At 40.3% G+C, this 17,956-nt stretch overlaps 2 protein-coding genes across 11 annotated transcripts in view; one reads left to right on the forward strand and one right to left on the reverse strand.

Annotated features, from left to right (window-relative positions):
• Positions 1-9,890, forward strand: part of RNF141 (ring finger protein 141) — a 35,614-nt gene extending 25,724 nt beyond the window's left edge. For all 3 annotated transcript variants that reach the window (XM_045523969.2, XM_010964879.3, XM_010964877.3), the window contains exons 4-6: positions 359-540; positions 3,838-3,945; positions 6,767-9,890. In XM_045523969.2, the coding sequence (XP_045379925.2) occupies positions 359-540; positions 3,838-3,945; positions 6,767-6,917 (441 nt within the window). In that variant the 3' untranslated portion in view covers positions 6,918-9,890. The remainder of the gene's footprint in view (positions 1-358; positions 541-3,837; positions 3,946-6,766) is intronic.
• A 1,330-nt stretch (positions 9,891-11,220) lies between these two features.
• AMPD3 (adenosine monophosphate deaminase 3) overlaps positions 11,221-17,956 on the reverse strand; it is a 42,605-nt gene continuing 35,869 nt past the window's right edge. For all 8 annotated transcript variants that reach the window (XM_045523966.2, XM_045523964.2, XM_074372403.1 and 5 more), the window contains 4 exons: positions 17,039-17,159; positions 15,745-15,918; positions 14,035-14,145; positions 11,221-13,046 (listed from right to left, as the gene is read on the reverse strand). In XM_045523966.2, coding sequence (XP_045379922.2) covers positions 12,870-13,046; positions 14,035-14,145; positions 15,745-15,918; positions 17,039-17,159 — 583 coding nt within the window. In that variant the 3' untranslated portion in view covers positions 11,221-12,869. The remainder of the gene's footprint in view (positions 13,047-14,034; positions 14,146-15,744; positions 15,919-17,038; positions 17,160-17,956) is intronic.

The raw sequence follows: 17,956 nt of genomic DNA on the forward strand, positions 1-17,956 counted from the left end.
TTGAAATAAATCTTTAATAAATTATTTAGAAATTAAAATGAAAATAATTGTCAATACTGATCTCTTAAGTCTGGAAAAGTTGTCTGACCTTAGCAACTCTAAACAGAATGATGCCTAATCAACGCTACAGGGTTGAGCATCAAATGAGATTAAATTATGTGAGTATTTGAACCCCACAAATGTAGGGGACAGGATATTATTCATTTGCTGAGATTCTTGCTCTCTTGGTAGGTAATTTGCAAACCTTGAAAACATCTGTTTCCTAGGATATTTGACTAAATATTTGTTCACCCTTTCGGAGAAAAATTGACAGGAAAAATTACCAACTTGTTTTTTCATTTTCTTTATATTAAATTAGATTAACAAAAGCAGTGGCATTGTGGAAGCATCACGGATCATGAATTTGTACCAGTTTATTCAGCTTTATAAAGATATCACAAGTCAAGCAGCAGGAGTATTGGCACAGAGCTCCACCTCTGAAGACCCTGAGGAAAACTCTTCATCTGTAACATCTTGTCAGGCTAGTTTTTGGATGGGAAGGTATACGAATGCATAAATACCATGGTTCTTTTATTTTCTAACCTGCAAACTACGAAATCTCATTAATTTTTACTGGTGTTCTGTGACATCTTAAATCCCATTACTTTTTGTCCCAGCTGATACTATATCACACATCAGCTTTTGAATTACTCTGTGCTTCAGGACATTGTTAGAATGCCAAATTGAAGAAAAACTAAAGTGGCTCACACCAGGTAATGTTTCTGTCAACCCAGTTTCCACTCTTCATTCTGCCTGCTTGCACTTAATGACAAAAGATACAGTTTGTACCCCTCTTATAATAGGAATTTAGGTTCTTAGATAATTGAAGCCCTTCAGGGAATTAGGTCCAAGAATCTGGCAAAACCATTCCAGTTTTTCTTAAAGATATCTGACTAATTGGAGCATTAATGTTGTAAATATTGGCTCTAGGACTTGGCAGTTCATTCAGGAATGAACAAGTAGTTGGTGCACATATTGCATGTACTGAGTTACCAAAAGGAAATGAAATCAGCCAGCATTTCTGTGGTGGTGCTTGTTTACTCAGGCCTAATGTATTATTCCATCGAAACTTTCTTTTCCTTCTCTATACTGCTTTTGGCATGTGAAAGCTCACACCTGTTGCCATTTGACAACCATGACCATAATTTAAATTTGTAAACGCCTCATTGGAAAAAGGCTTACGTGGGTCCAGACATGTTGACATCCTGTCTTACTGTCATACAGGGTAGACAGCACAAATCTGTACTGATAGTGTATTTTATCTTAAAGTGCAGAATATGCTTAACAAGAACTTCTCTTTTATTGTTCCATTTGCAATTGCATTTTCCAATCCATTCTTAACCAACTGGTTTCCAGATACTATGTTGTAGCAAAATTGTATTTTAACTTATTATTTCCTGTTTATCTTTAATAGAATTGTTTGGCTTTCATGTTTGGGCTGTACAAGTATTATGATGAAATGCTAAATGAGCTTTAGAACATTACAGGCAGCATTTAGGCTTATCTTTCCTATATTTTGTGAAGTTACTCTTTCAAAGACAGGCATCTGATTTTCTGCTTTTCTTTCCTCTCTATCTTCTGAACAGTGATTTTTTTTTTAAAGTATTTTGAAAGTTGAGAACAGTATTTACTAAGCTCTATGGTAGCAAATGAAATGAAAGTAATACTTTTTTCTTGTATCTTAATGAAGGAGGTAAGGGTTTTATCCTTTTTCATGCACCCTTGAGACTGGGAAACTCAATGCCTGATTGGTAGGTTAGGGCTGCTTCTTGCCTTTGTTTTTCAGTTTTTTGTTACACCCTGATATACTTAGATCATGGAAGAACAGACTTTTCAGGTTGAGAGGGGTCTTAAGAGGTTTTTTTTTTTGGTTCAGCCTTATGTCTGATGCATTTTTCTACTAGTGGTTTACGTTTGTTGAGTACTACTTACAGGGTATTAGGCGTTGTGATGAGTGCTTTACGTGTATAACTCATTAAATCCTTGTACCAACCCCATGGGAATACAATTATTGGCCCATTACAGATGTAGAAATTGAAGTTTAGACAAGTAAGTGACATGGCTAGAAATTGGCCGGGCTGAGACACACATTCAAGCCTGTCTGACAATACAGCTGTGCTCCTAACCTCTGCGTTAGTTCTCTCTGGTGCATGAAGATCCTGTACTGCAGTGCTTCTTAAACTTTGATATTTAGTGGTTTTGAGGAGGAGCCTGAGATTCTGTCAGGCTCCCAGGTGTTTCACTGCTGCTTCTCCACAGATAGCACTTTGAGTAGTGAGACACTACTTACTACACTTAGCCGAGTGGTAGTCCAACTTGAACACCCGCACTGTATGGTACTCACTGCCTCAGAAAGGTAAGCCTTTTAATACACAAATGGCTTTAATCACTGCGCAGTTTTCTCTTTTGCATTGTGTTCCTCAGAGCCAAAATCTGACTCTCCTAAGGCAGCACAGCACAGATTCCAGAACCAAATTGCCTGTGGTCAGCTCCTGGCTCTACTCCTAATTGTGTCACTTTGGGCAAGTTATTAAACCCCTCTTTCCTCATCTTTTGAAAGAGAGTAAAATCTACTTCATAGGACTCTTGAGAGAGTTAAGTGAGTTAATATACATAAAATGCTTAGGAGAATGCCTGGCCCATAATAACATGGCTGTAAGAGTTAACTATCATAATTATTAAATTATTACCATATTCTACTTATTTCAGTGGCAGTGTCCTCTGGAATTCCACCACCAAGTCTGTTCTCTCTCCCAGTCCTTCTAATATTTCAAAACAGTAATCAAGTTCTTACTGAGCATCTGTTCTCCAGGATAAGCCTCCCCATTTCCTTTGGCCTTTGTTTATGTGGTCTCTTCTACATCCCAGAGGCTTTCCTGTGTGATCTTTTATCTGTCCATTTGTCTTTTGGGGGTAGGGGCAGAGAACTGGATTCTCCACTCCACAAGTGGTCTAACAAGGACAGACAGCAAGACTCTTTCTCCTTCCTTCTTCTGGTCACTGTACTTCTAGGGAGGTAGCAAAAGAATCAAGTGAACGTGGTACAGGTTCGACTGCTGCTTCCGTGTGTCCTCTTCTTTCTCTTACCTCCATCCAGAACACTCTTCTTCATAGCCCTCTGCTACTCGCTTTTAAACTCTGACCTTTAGAGCTCTGTCTCTCTTTATGGATACAGTTATATTCTCTGCTACTGACACCCTTAGAGTCCACACCCTTAGACATAAATTGTAAGCTCCTCAAGAGCAGAGACCCCAGTTCTTCTTGGTCTGGCACAGTGTATAGCATCTAAAAGGCACTTAAACATTGAACTGAATAGATAACAGAAAAAATCAAATACATTAGGCCCCCATCCATCTAGGTCTTCATTCAGTTTCCCCATTTCAATTCAGAAGTTGCCCACTTTCATGCATTGCTAAAGCATAGCATTTAATCTTGTTACCACATCCTGATTTGTCTTTTGTAATGCCCATCCGACCAGGCCCGAATTATCTCCCAGGTGAATAGCTGAAATAAGGATCTGATTGGTGTTCCTCCATCTAGACTGTCCCTCATCCTGCTGTCCCAGTTAAAAGCATTATTTCCAGTGGGGGTTCCCTTGCCCCTCCAGTACGTCTTCCCTAGTATATTTGCTATCCCTAAAAGATAAGTTAACTCACTCTGACTTTGCATGAGTCATATTGTGCTCTATGTTGAAGGCACACAGATGTTTGATAATGCTTTTGAAGGCAATGGAAACAAAGTGTACAGCACAGTGACAGCAGAGAACATCATTGCTCCAGCTCAGTTTTCACATTGCAGGATAAAGCAGCTGACTGACGAGGAGGAGTGCTGTATCTGTATGGATGGTCGAGCTGACCTCATCCTGCCTTGTGCTCACAGCTTTTGTCAGAAGTGCATTGACAAATGGTAAGTAATCTACTGCCTTCATGGGGTAGGCAAAGGTCAAGTCCAAGAGTGTATAGGAAACTTCAAAAAATACAAAACCATCAAAGTTAAGTATAAGAGATTTTGTTCTTTAGTACTTTGAATTTTATGACATGCCTCCTACTGGTTAAAATATTTTTATTTTTGTATCTAAAGTTTATAAAATGTGGGGATGTATCCTAGTTTTGACAGTTAACTTTTGCTGTAAGGAGATTTGTGCCTGACTTGAGTTTAGAATCAAACATTTCCCTTTTTCTTCCATTTATCTCTTCATTTCTACATTTTTCCTCTATATATGATTAGAAGGAATAATATGAATCTTTGAATATTGGACTTAGAACTTTAGAGAACCGCTAGTCAAGCTCACTGTTTTACAAAATAAGAATCAACCATTTATGGTAATTTATAATTGACATACAATAAACTTCATATTCCATAAGATTGAATGTCTGAATAACATTTTTGAAAGATATTTTTTCTGGATGTAGAGTTCTAGACCGATAGTATTTTTTCTCTCAGTACTTTAATGATGTTGCTCCACCCTCTTCTTGCTTACATCATTTCTGATGAGAAATCTGCTCTCATCCTCATCTTTTTACCTCTGTAAGTAATGTGCTTTTTTTCTCTGGCTGCTTTTAAGGTTTTTTTCCTTTATCACTGATTTTGAGCAATTTGATTATGATGTGCCTTAGAGTAGTTTTTTTCATGTTCCTTGCATTGGAGTTACAGGTTTATAGTATCATCGGTTTTGGAAATTTTTCAGCCAGTATTTTCTCAAATTTTTTTTTTCTGTTCTCTTTTCTCCCTTCTCCTTCTGGGACTCCGGGTACACACACATTAGACCACTTGGGGTTGTCCCACAGCTCACCGATGCTGTCTTCTTTTCTGAGCATCTTCTCTGTATTTCATTTTGGATAGTTAATATTGATTTATCTTTTCAAATTCATTGATCTTTTTTTTCTACGGTGTCTGACTTGCCATTAATCCCATACAGTATATTTTTTTTTCTTCAGATATTTTAGTTTTCACCTCTAGAAGTTTGATTTGAGTTTAATATCTTCCACGTATTTGCTAAATATATTTGGTCTTTCCTCTAGTTTTAATACTTGGAATACAGTTATCATAACCTTTAATTTTCTTGCTGTTAATTCTATCTGGGTTAGTTTTGATTGATTTTTTTCTCTTTATTGTGGGTTGCATTTTTCTGCTTCTTAGTAGTTCTTAATTGAGTGCCAGATATTGTGATTTTTTTTTTTTTACCTTTTGGGTATAGGACATTTTTGTATTCTTATAAAGCATTCTTGAGCTTTGTCCTGGAATATAGTTACTTGGAAACAGTTTGATTCTTTTGAGTCTTGCTTTTATGGTTTGTTAGGCAGGACCAGAGCGGTGTTTACAGCTAATTTGCCCCACCTAATGAGGCAAGCCTCCAGAATCCTCTACTCAATGCTCCATGATTTATGAGGTTTTCCAGTGTGGCTGGTGGGAACAGGTAATGTCCAGGCCCTATGTGAGCTTTGGATACTGGCCTCTCAGATCCTTTTGGGTTGTTCCTCAGCCCCAAGTAGTTTCCTCACATGTACACACTGATCATTACTCTCCTGAATATACTTTATGGGGACCTTCAGTAGACTCCAGGATTCTCCTCGTGTGTAGCTTTCTCCTCTCCAGTACTCTGCCCTAGCTGCCTTGGCTTCCCGAGATTCTCAGCTCTGTCTCGTCAAGTCAGGGAGTCTGCCAGGCTCCATCTAGGTTTCCCCTACGTGCTTTGCCGCCTGGAAGCTCTCGAGGCAGTAAGCTGGGGCAGTTATAGGGCTCACCTTCTTTTGCTCCTCATCCCTCAGGGGTTGTAAATCCTTTGTCGTTTTGTGTCTAGTGTTGAAAACCGTTGTTGCATGTATTTTGTCCTGTGTTTTAGTTGTTTTAAGTGGGAAGATAAATTTGGTCCCTGTTGGCCAGAAGCCGATGCTGACTGTTTTAAAACTGTGATTTTTATGCACAGAAAAGCCCATAAAGTTATCTTGAAAAATATCTCTGAGGAACCAGAATAATACATGTCAAATCTACTTTCCTATTTAATTTTTGGAACAGATTTCTAAATTTTTGCACAAAAGCCAAAGAGCAATTGATATAATTTAATTACTTTGCTCTCTGACTTCACTGAGAGATGAAGAGAAAATCATTTTCCCTGTATGACATTGTTCTGGATCAAATAAGTTATTTTTGAAATTTCTAAAATAATGTTTGACAAGACCAAAAATACCTTTGGAAAATGTAATTTTGTTAAAGTGATCATAAATAAGTTTTTCCTCCTCCCAAAGTTATTCTTCATGTAAAGTTTGTGTGTGTTTGTTTTTTTAAGCCTTGAATGCTTTCATTCCATTATTTATAGCAGCAACAAGCTAAGGAAAAACCTAAAAATCCTTCTGTGTGAATCTGGTTAAATGAATTATAGCCTATCCATACAGTGTATGTTTAAAAAGAATAGACAGTTCTAACCAGTGCTGATACAAAATAGCCCACAAGATACATTAACAGGTGAAAAGAGCAGTGATGTATATATTACACACAAGCTTGGTCATGCTTAATCTAGCTCTAGAAGAATGTATAAGAAACTGGTAACAGTGGTTGCCTCTGGGGATAAAAATTAAAGATTGGGATAGGAGGGAGAGAGAGGTTTTCACTGTGTACTTCTATGCTGTTTATTTAAAAAAAAACACGTACATGTATTACATTTCGAATCCTTTTTTTTAAATAAGAAGGAAAAGAGAACAAACTTTTCTTTATTTGACTTCTCTAATAGGAGTGATCGACACAGGAATTGCCCTATTTGTCGCCTACAGATGACTGGAGCAAATGAGTCTTGGGTGGTGTCAGACGCACCCACGGAAGATGACATGGCTAACTATATTCTTAACATGGCTGATGAGGCAGGCCAGCCCCACAGGCCATGACTTTGGGGTGAAGTGTTTCTATTAGGGGCTACAAACACTTCGGTCATGGGGGAAGGATGCAAGGTTGTTGTGGTGCAGACACCGAGAAATCAGTTTTTCCCACCCTCTTATTTTTGCTATTCTGACAATTTATCCCATTTCTTTTGACAGACTTTCCATGTCTTCCATTTATGGTAAACTAAAATTTGCTACTGTTTTAGGTCAGATTTTCCTGTTATTTACCTGTTCTAATGAATATTAGAACTAATATATTAGTTTGCTAATCCTTTGCTGGGGTTACAGCAGCATTTCCAGGGGCTTCTAAAACAACTACTACTTTTCAGGGCCAGAGTAATCTGGAATCTATTCAGTTAGGTCTAAAATAAACCTTGAATGTTAAAAAGTTGTAGCCATATGAGAGAAAATCTTAAATGACTGAAAATGTAGAATATATCAAAGTGCATGTTACTACTTAAATAGTCTTTCTGCTGGAATCTAAGGAGTATGTATGCCCCCTTGTGGTTAACTATTGCTCCTTTAATAATTTTTACTTGAAATGATCCAGTTATTTCCTAACTTTAGTGGTGTGTTTTGGAACTACATGGGGGGTTTTTTGTTGTTTTTTTTTTACCTAAAAGTCTTTTTTTTCCCTCATGCTTTATAATTTGGGTGAGGACTGTAAATTTGGGCATGGCTTTGCCTTGTAAATGGATTTCTTCTGGGGAGTCTTCTTGGCTATTCTGGAAATGCTTTCCCAAGCTGGGAAACTTCTAAGTAGCTTTTGATATACTTATGCATCTTGGAGTTTCAGATGGAAGTTTTTCTTCATCACAGATCCTGTTTTATATTTCTAAATTATGAAAAATCATTCAATATTAGTTTATGGTGCTTTAATTTTTTAACTTGAAGGCATCTTTCTGAGGTTCCCAAGTCTTCAAATTTCTTAGATTAAGAGAGAAGAAAATAGGGTGTAGCTTTTTAATCATATTTATACACAAAGCACCTCTGAAAATTAGGTGATAGTTTGACTTTGTTTCAGTGTACCTTATTTGAAAATACCCTGAAAGAGTATAGTCATAATGGAATTATGATGTTCAGTGGCACTTGAACCATTTTTGAAAAATTTTGCTCCTAAAGTAAAATTTTTGTTTTATGCTAAACATGAACATTTCAGCATACAATAAATTAGGGCCTGATGTCTTCTTTAAAAAGTGTGTTCACATTCCATGTAACTTTTCTGATTTATTGGTAAATTGCAAATATTACTATTTTCTGAAGTACCAAAGTACACAATTTAAGTTGCTGCTTATTGACAGCAGAATTTTCAAGTACTAGGATTTTAATAGGCATGCAAATTAAGTAATTCATTTCTAGGAAAAATGTCTGACCAAAGGTAGCTTGATTTTACCCCCAAAATACTGATAACTGGTTGACATTCATGATGGGAGCAGCTCAGTGCCAAGTAGCTAAACACTTGCTCTGGATGTTTACGAAGTAGAGCACTGGGGATCCTACCCTGTCAACCTGGCAATGCACTTGATGGTTGTGTGACCTTGAGAAAGTCCCTTCCTCTGGTTCATAGATTCCTACTTCATTTTCACACTTCCTTTTAACAGTAGAACCTTTTTGCCCCCCAAGTAAAAATCTTACTCAGAACCCCTGCGCGCGCACACACACACACACACACACACACACACACACACACACACTCACTCACTCTCTACCCCACTATATAAAAGTCATTTTATTGATATAAATTCCCTTATACAAACTTTAAATACCATAACTAAATATTATAAAGTCAACCAATGAAAATATGTATTAATGCAGTGGTGGTACCCAGTTTATTGGAATTTGGTGAGTAACACAGTTGTATGATGGGACTTGTTTTTTAAGTTTTTTAAAAAAAATTAAATTCGTGTCAAATTTGCATAATCTCCTCCTTGGATTCTTAGTACTCTGTGGAATTTATTTTGAAAACCTTGAGATGATCCTCTGAGATCTTTTCCAGCTCTAAGAGTTTAAACTATCTTTTTGGATTAGACTTCCTGAGTCTAATTCAGATTGCCTAATTTAAGAATGTTTCTGAAAACAAAGTTGCTTTATAGATTTTTGGTTCTTTCCAGATATAGCCAATGATTTTATCCCCCAGAATCCTTCACCCTTCAATTCTTTAACAGTGAGCCCGGTGACTTGATATTGCCCAGACCTTTCTATTTTCCAGTATGAGCTCCAAGACACTAACTGATCTACTGTGAAATATGTTTTTATTAGCCTTATCAAGTAAATGAGCATAGTTTTTTGCTCACTCCATTAAACTGGGTGGTAATTCTTTAGATGTGAATGTTAGGTAGGTTCTACTGTAATAACTAACTGTAAAAGTTGTAAGTTTGTTTAATGGCTGAAATGTATACTTTTTGTATTCTGTACAGCTTGTCTTTTTTAAATTTGAAGTACTTAAATGCACTTACTATGATAGGAAATATGTGTGCCTTCTAGGATTTATGAAGTGGTTTCATGAACTCTTAAGAAATTTGTTTTATAAGTTATTAAGTTTCCCTATCCTAACTCAATAACATAGAGTTTGCTTATAATACCGTAGAAGTTTAGTTTAAGAAAATGGTTTTAACTATATACTGAATTTAGAAGTAGAGAAGAATAGTATCTGTTTTATTCTTAGGGGAAACTGGCATATTGTGCAATAAGTAATCTTTAGCAAGTAAATTTTAGCTAATTGAAGAGATTTTCTTATACCATGTAGTTTCATATTCTTATATTACTAAGTGTTTATATTCCTTAGAGGACTATTTTGTATTGTGCTCTGGAGAGTTGTGATGTTTTTGTGCTGTTTTAAAATTCACTTCAAATTAGACTCAATTTCCTTATACCTAATATATATATCTGGTTAATAAGACTGCTTGAAAATATCTTTTGGTTCAGTGATTTTTAACATTGAGAAGTTGGATTCATTAAATACAATCTTAAGAATTTGCATTTTTAACTGTTTTTTTCTTAAGTCAAGCTTTCTTGGTCTCTCTAGGAATAAGAAAGCTACTTGGAGATAAGGGAAATCACCTGATCACCCACATTTATAATGGGCAACACAATGACAATATGATATAAACAGTAACAGACTTTAATTTGTTTTCATGTCTTTTACCCCTATTTGACAGTAATTGATAAGTTACTTCAACCTATGGTGGTTTTGATAGTTACCATTTTCTAAGATAAAAGAATGTAAGTAGAGACACAGGTTAGAATCATAGTGCTGAGAAGTAGAAAGCCATTTATAAGGAGTAGCTGTTTAACTGATGGAGAAGTACACATTTTGGTATCAAAGGCTTTATAAAAGCCCCCTCAGATATATTTTGATAATCTTGCAGCTGCTTGTAATCTCACTGGTATCCCTTATCTTTCTAATCAACTATTTATTTAGAATTGGAAGGTATAAAATTTTCCAAGGAACTATGTCTGTTTAGTGTTTTTATTACAGTCAGTTTTATGCTTGTTCTATTTTGTAATGGTCATTGTTTAGGTAGAGAATACTTAGGTCTATTACCAACATACCGCCTTCAGTTGTGTCTGCAAGCCCAGAAAAAGATGAATATCATTTCACCAACACAGCACTCGGACACAAGAAAGAGAAAACCAGAGGGATATGCTTTCAACTCTGCTTTATCCAAGGTAAGAGAAAGTAAAGGCCCAGGATAGGCCTTGGTGAATATCAGCTTAGGAGGTGCGGTTTGTTTTCATGAGGCAGTGAACTGTAACATTGATCATTTCAGCAGTGCAGTTTGGAGTAATATATAACGTGCACTTGAGCCTTTTAGAGTAAGCAAGGAGATAACATGCCTCAAAAATTGTTCTTTTAGAAATGTGGACTAGTGTACTATTGGCTTTGATTCCAGTTGTGATCACAAAAGAAAATAGAGCTTCACCCATACAGGGCAATTAGGTACAATGATGTAATAGTGCAAAATGCTATACAAAAAGGTGGCTGAAAAGCCTTCAGGACAGATAAAATCCAACAGGTGTGTCTGAACAGACAGATGTTATATGCGGGGTAAAGGAAATGACCTTGTGTGGCTTTGCTCATGAACCATAACAGCAAAAGTTAGAAAGAGCAAAGGTTTACCCTTCTGGGTCTAGTGAGCTTCAGTTCAAAATTTGAGTTTTCCTAGTTGAGTGTCATCCATGTCTGAGTCTTAGTAAAAGATAAATTAATAGTTATTATTGATAGCTTTTCATGATGCCTATCTTAAAGTTAAAAAATTTAAAGATTTGCCTTAAAATAGTATCAGCTTAAAATAGTGTTAAATTGAGCCACAGTTCTAACAGACTTTATTCAATAATTACTTGATACAGGTAAAATGACAATGAAAAACTGTACGATACTTGCTATGTTAGGGCAAATGTATACAAATGGGAGCTTTTCAAAAATAATGAATGCCTAAGGTAAGTGCTTAGTTTTCATTCAATTTCATAATTAGCTATAAGATAGCATGTTTGCCTAGTAAATAGACTACGTTTATTGTTCCAAATGCTAAGTTGACCAGTAGAGGGGACAAGCGTTATAAAGTAACAAGACAAGACAATCTGAAGTCAAGTAAGCATTTTCACAGACAAAAATGGGGTTCTTCTAACTCTGTAACGATTTAGAAGGGCTTCCCAGAGTCTGCATTTTCCCACAGTCTACACAGACAAGGAAAGTCCTTGCTGAGTACTAGGAGCACAATCCTTAAAAAGGTGCCAGAGGAGGAAATTCATTCAAGTTATTTAATATACATTTATTGAGCACCTACTATGTACCAGGCACTAGTAACAGATGAAGAATATGTTGGTAAAGCTTAAATTCAGAGTGGTCTTAAAAAAATGTTTTCTACCTGGCCCCTGGGATGGCTTGTATTTTCTGAAGAAGTCTGTGTATTAGGTAAAGGAGGGATTTCACCTTCGGGGAAAAAATGCCCCAGGTTGCAGGGATTACAAAATCTAGATTTGTGAGGCCTGATGGAATAGTGGGAAGGACTGGATTAGGATTGGAGAAACCTAGTTCTAGTCCTATTATTTACTAGAACTGTGTGACCTTAAGCAAATTTCACTTCTCTGGCCCTAACTCCTCATAGGTAAAGTGATAATCTGGCTACAGTCATAGAATATTCAAGCCAAAAGGAATAGAGATCTAGTCCTATGCTTCCCAAAAAGTCCTTAATTCAAATGTAAATACGTAGAAGTCCCCATTTAAAGCTAATGATGAAAGCAGAGTTGCCTTGAAGCAGTAAAAGCAGTGCCCCCCTCCCCCTGCCCACCCCTGCCCTGAAATGGTCAGGGAGGGGAAAAACCACCCACCTAGTCCAAACCCTCACTTTTCAAATGCGGAAACCAAGACACTGAACAGGAGTGATTGTGTCAATGTGAACATTCGGTTTCCTAAATAGAAAGGGAGGAGGGCTAAATAAAAGTTTTTTAAATTCATTAAAAATGCAAATTATCAAGAAGGAAGTTTTCTAATTCAAAGTAGCTCTTTTATGAAAAGGAGCTCTGAAATAGATTTTAAGGCAGCCAGCCTGTCAGAGGCTGAAATGAACAATTACAACTAGCCTGCAGGGTCTACAGAGGACTACAGCAGAAAACCACACAGACTGCATGTCACTGGGCACTGGACCATGTAAGATCCTGGCCCTAATGCAAGCATTAGCACTTTCAAGAGAAGTATTTGGAAAATTAGGAATGAGTACAGACGAGTGTCCAGCTCCCAGATCCCCATGGAGGAGTCACCATCTATTACTCAAAAAAATTAAGAAAAGTGGGCATATGAGGCCTTAAAGTGAACAGTGCAACCAAAATCACTAGTTTGAAAGTTCAGAGGCATCCTCTCCTTGGAGGAAAAGTCCTCATTTGGTACCTTGACCCACTGTTAATCACAGCAGACTTGAAATTAAACCAACAGGTTAAAATGCACATCCAGTGCTCGACCTATGTGGTTAGGGCTGTGATCTCTTCCGATTTCATGGCATCAGACAGGAAGCTGAGCTCATTGCACAAGGTCTCGTATCGGAATGCCATCCGAATCTGAGCTACATTTGTCTTTCGAATATCATTTCCTTCAGGTCCTTCTTTGTAATAATTTTGTCCCAGAAATTTTTGCTTTTCCTGTGGACCAAGAGAAATACAAATGAAACATAACTTAGATTCACTTTCTCTATCCACATGGCAGCTCTGACATTAGCCACACCAAACCAGGCTGGTCCCCCGTCAAAACATCTTTCCCTGCAGGGCTCCTACAAAATTCCTCAGAGCTTCCCTGTCCTCAAGGATGTCACCCTGACAGCCACATTCATTCCCTTCATGTCTGACTGTTTCCTTGGTCAGAAAGGAAAGACGAGCTCCAAGAGCCGCTGGGGATGAAGAAGGCGAGAGGAAGGCATGAGGACTCTAGGAAGTCCCTCCTGAGAGCTGACAAGGGCAGACAGGTGTGTCTGGGGAGAGCCAGTCCAAGGAACCTGGTCCCCACAGAATGAAGCTTGAGCCTTAACCCTTGTCTGCATCAGCATTCAACAAGAGCAGCACCACTGCAGCCCTCCTCCTGTGCCCGTGACATCGCCTGGGGAAGGGACCTAGAGCAGTGGTCCTCAGCCCTGCCTCCAAGTCAGAATCACCTAGGGAGCTGTTAAAGAAAAAAATTACCAATGTTTGGGTCCTATCCCTAGGTACCGTTCATCTATTCAAGAAATACTGTGCCTACTATGTGCCAGGGTCTATTCTAGGTCCTAGGGATAGAGTGCTGAACTTACATTCTAGAAGGAAAGACAGAAAAACATGACTGCCTACTGCAGTGTCAGCAGTGGTAAATGTTAGGAAGAAAAACAGATTCAAGGGATGGAGAATGAGAGCACGTGTGTGGCTACTGCAGAATGGGTGATCAGGGAAGGCCTCTCTCAGATGGCATGTGAGCAGGGTTCTGGAAGAAGAAAATTCAGGAGTCTTCCCCAGGATCCTCCACTAGAACACGGGTTTTCAGTGTGACAGAGATCCTCCTTGTTCCGTTCATAACAGGTCCCAGGCTTGGGGAGTGCCTGGCACGCAGCAGACATTTGTCATACGTGGGTTGAGAGGACGGGAGGGACAGGGCAGTGCACACCTGATGGGAGAGGCCACTCTGCAGCACGCTGTTCCGGGCGATCTCACACAGGTCACACGTGCTCAGCTTCCACACTTGAGCCGCAATCGCGTATTCTTCCATAAGTGCTTCCTAGAGTCCCACAAAGTAAATGTATTAGATTGGAGACTATCCATTTCAATGCATCACATGTTTCCAAAGCTGGCAACATTGCAGATTTTGTTTTTCTTTAATGACTGGCACTGGGATAATCAAACATCCTCCTCCTCAAATTACAAACTCTGGTGATCTTTTTTGTGAGAGCACTCAGTTACCAAAGACAGGTTTATCGAAAAACACCTACACATTTATCTGTTGACCAGCACACGTTCAAAGCCCAGTGCTGGTGGCCAGGGACACCAGCCTGCTCTCCTGTGCCCGTCTCCCTGGTCGTGCACACTTCTAGTGCCTGCTCTATATGGCTTGCTCTGTATTTAACACACTTTCTTAAGATTGTCCAAAATAGAAGTTACTCTGAGCAAAGCACTAAGAGCAGAGGTGGAACATTAAATAAGAATGAGAAATGATCAAGGATCAACAGTGAGATCGTGTAAGCCCAGAAGGATTTGGGTTTGAGCTGTGAGGGCAAATGTTTGACACTGAGCACAAGCCCTTCCGTCACCTCTTCACCACCTCACTGCCTCTGAATCCTAGAATGGTGGTTCTGAAGGTATGGTCCCAGCATCCAAGGGTCCCCCAGGCCTTTTGAAAGATCCTTCCTTTTCCAACTTTGTATTTCCTGAGGCAAAATTTTCTTCATATGCTTTGAAAAAAAAATTTATCACAACAGATTGACTGCAGAAGCAGAGATGAGAATCCAGCTGTCTTCTGTTAAACCAGACATTAAAGAGATTTGCAAAAATGTAAAGTAATTCTATTCTCAGTGTTTTGTTATTGTTTGGGGAAATGTGGTTATTTCTCATAAAAATTGCTATTTGTGTTAACATTTAACAGTCTATTAATGTTATTTTTCAATGAGTTAAAATTTTTCGATTTTCCATTAGGTTTTTTCACACAGTTAAGTATCATTAGATGTCAGGCACGTCATTCACAGCTCTCAAGGCCTCAGTTCTTCAGAATATAAAGGGGTCCTGGGATCAGAAGCTTGGAGCCTGTCCTAGAAGAACCAGGCACTTCTATTTTTACTAATCAGTGGCTGATCTAATCAGTACTAGCCAGATGTGCTGGTGCCCTAGTGGCTGGTTCACATGCCTGGCATCACTTGTCTCTTCCTCTTCTCCTTCCCAGAGATCCAAAGTCTAATAGTAATATTAGTTGTAACAAAATGGGAGCTAACATGTGGAATACATCTTGTACACAGACACTGTATTACACTCTTGGATTCATTATCTTAATGAATACTTACAGTAAGGTAGAGGTGGATGTAGAGACAATTCTATCCCTGTTTTACACATGAAGAGGTCAAGAGTCGAGTAACTACCAAATCACAGAGCTAGTGAATATCAAGGAAGGGGAAAATAGAAAGGCAAAGAAATGAAATTGTGCCCTCAATGATCCAAGAAACCCAGAAGAGGGCTCCTGGAAGGAACGCTTTTCCTCACCAGGCGTTCACCTGTCGTCTTCACTAGGCCACCAATGCCAACCCGCAGGCAGAACTGAGCTGGGTGCTCAGGTGCCTACCTGGGAGGACCGGTCTGAACTGGTGCCTGCTGGGGCCCCTAAAGTCCTCACCTTTGTGTAGTGGAACTGCATGGGGTCGTCGGTGGAGAGAGAAACATGCAGTCCCTTGTGCAAGAATTCCCTCAGAGGGTTTTTGGAATATTCGAGGAACAGACTGTTGTTGCTCAGAGGAGACATGGCAATGGGAATCTGAGCAAGGTAGTAGAGATACTGCAACACCGGGCTCTGCAAAAGAACCGCCATATTCAGGGTCACAAGAGCCAGCGAGGGGAGGAGGGGTGGAGAGAAGCCTTCACCAGGGGTCCAGCAGTATCTGTGCAAGCCCCTAGTCAACCCAAGTTCCCCAGCCCCACCCTCCGCCTCCCCCGCCTCCCCACTCACCTCCCTTCTGCATCACGTGCCATCCCTCCCTGGGACTGCTCTCCTGTCCTTTGTGCGAAGCGTTCCCTCTTGGCTCCAGACCAGAGAGACAGCCCAGGGCAGGAAGGGCACCTGCAAGGCCCCAGGCCAACCCCAACCAATGTCCTCAGCGCTCTTCCCCCAGGCACTGGCCCCAACAGGTCAGTCCTGCAGGTGCCCCACTTCTGTTTTGTCACTTTGACCATAAACATTCAGGTTGAAACTGTCAACACTGCAGCTCCTCGGAGGTGGGAAGGGGCAGACCTGACCAGGCTAGAGTGGTTTTCTGCTGTAGCACCCACCCCACACAGAAACGTGAAACCTGGGTACATCTCCCCAGGAACAGGGAAGGAGAGGAGTTTGAGCAAACATGGTTCCTATGGACGTGACCCAGAATATGGAGAAGACTGATGCAGTCCACAGCAGCATTATTTATAAATGAAAAGTTGGATGGACTCTGCAACAACCCGAGACCAGCTGAATCAGGCACAGCCCATCCAGGTGGCGGGCCCTCCTTCCAGCAGCCCTTAGAATGAGGAGCACAGATGTCATGTTGCAGCACAGAAAAATGCTTGTTACACAAAGTTAAGGGACAAGGAACCAAAGATGTGTGTTCATTATGATAATAAACATACAAGTAGGCTCTGGGAAAAAAATGGGAATTCGAAATACTAAAAAGCTAGTAATGCTGTTTCTACTAAAGTAATAGTAAGAAGGGTTTTTTTTTTTCATTTCTCCATTTTTTTGAAAATCCAAATTGTGATGTGTTTGATTACATTATTTCATAATTAAATATGAAATCAAGAGACTACAGACAGTGCAGCCCAGGAAAAGGCCTAGCCTTTCTGCATCACTGGCTGAAGCCTCCCAGGGGGTGGGCAAGAGCCCAGGGGAGCCCCGGGCAGAACTGTCACTACAGGCAGGCGTCTGTGAGTGGCCCATTTACCTTCTTGAGGAGAAGCCCATGGGAAATGTTGTCAGCTGTCAGGAAAGCAGACACCAGGTGGGTGATGGAGCCAGCCTCCCCGCAGTGAGGCCGGAACAGGAACGTGCTCAGGCCCCGTTCCCTGCAGAAGTGAGGCCCGTGGTCAGGAAGGACCCCTGGGGTGGGCCTGGGGCCTGCACCCCTAGCTCAGGGCCTACTCCAGGGGAGACAAGTTACCCATGGCAGGGTCAGCACAGCTGACGCAAGGCACTCTGGGAACAGCCCCTCCCAAAATGCAGAGGTCCAGACCCAGAGCTCCTCAGAACCAAGAGATACCATCTCTGGGGAACAGAGAGGGCCTCCACCCATTCCCCACCTCCCCCAGGACCTGGTGGCAAAGATGCATAGACCTTCAGAGCAGGAAAGGCCATGAGAAACCATCAAGTCCAGCCTCTGTTATGAAAATGAGCAAACCCTGAAAGTGGAGTCAGATGTTAGAAGCCACCAAGCAGGTTAGTGGTGGAGCTAGAACTAGAACCCCACCTCAAAAAGCTCGGCCCTGGACTGCCCCACTCCAACCCCAGGCCATCTTCCTTCCATCGTGGTCCCACTCAAAACCTCTGCATCCACAACTAGCCCTGGCTGAGGCTGAGCTCTGAGGCCCCAAAGCCCAGCAGGGGTGGCTGGATGCTAGACCTGCAGGGAGGGGACTGGCTCAGCGTCCTGCCACGTGAGCCGCATCTGCATGTGTGCACTGGGAGGAGCCTGTGTGTGCAAGACCACTGGATATAAGCTCCACGAGGGCGTGGATATAATCTGCTTGGTTCCCTCTTGTGTCCAGTGCCCAGGACGGTGCCTTCACATAGAAGGTGCCATGATTTGTTCAATGGCCAAATGCACAGTGGACATCACTGGTGTGGCAGTAAGTGTACGTGTGTG

The sequence above is a fragment of the Camelus bactrianus genome, chromosome 10 (assembly GCF_048773025.1).
Source record: "Camelus bactrianus isolate YW-2024 breed Bactrian camel chromosome 10, ASM4877302v1, whole genome shotgun sequence".
Lineage (NCBI taxonomy): Eukaryota > Metazoa > Chordata > Mammalia > Artiodactyla > Camelidae > Camelus > Camelus bactrianus.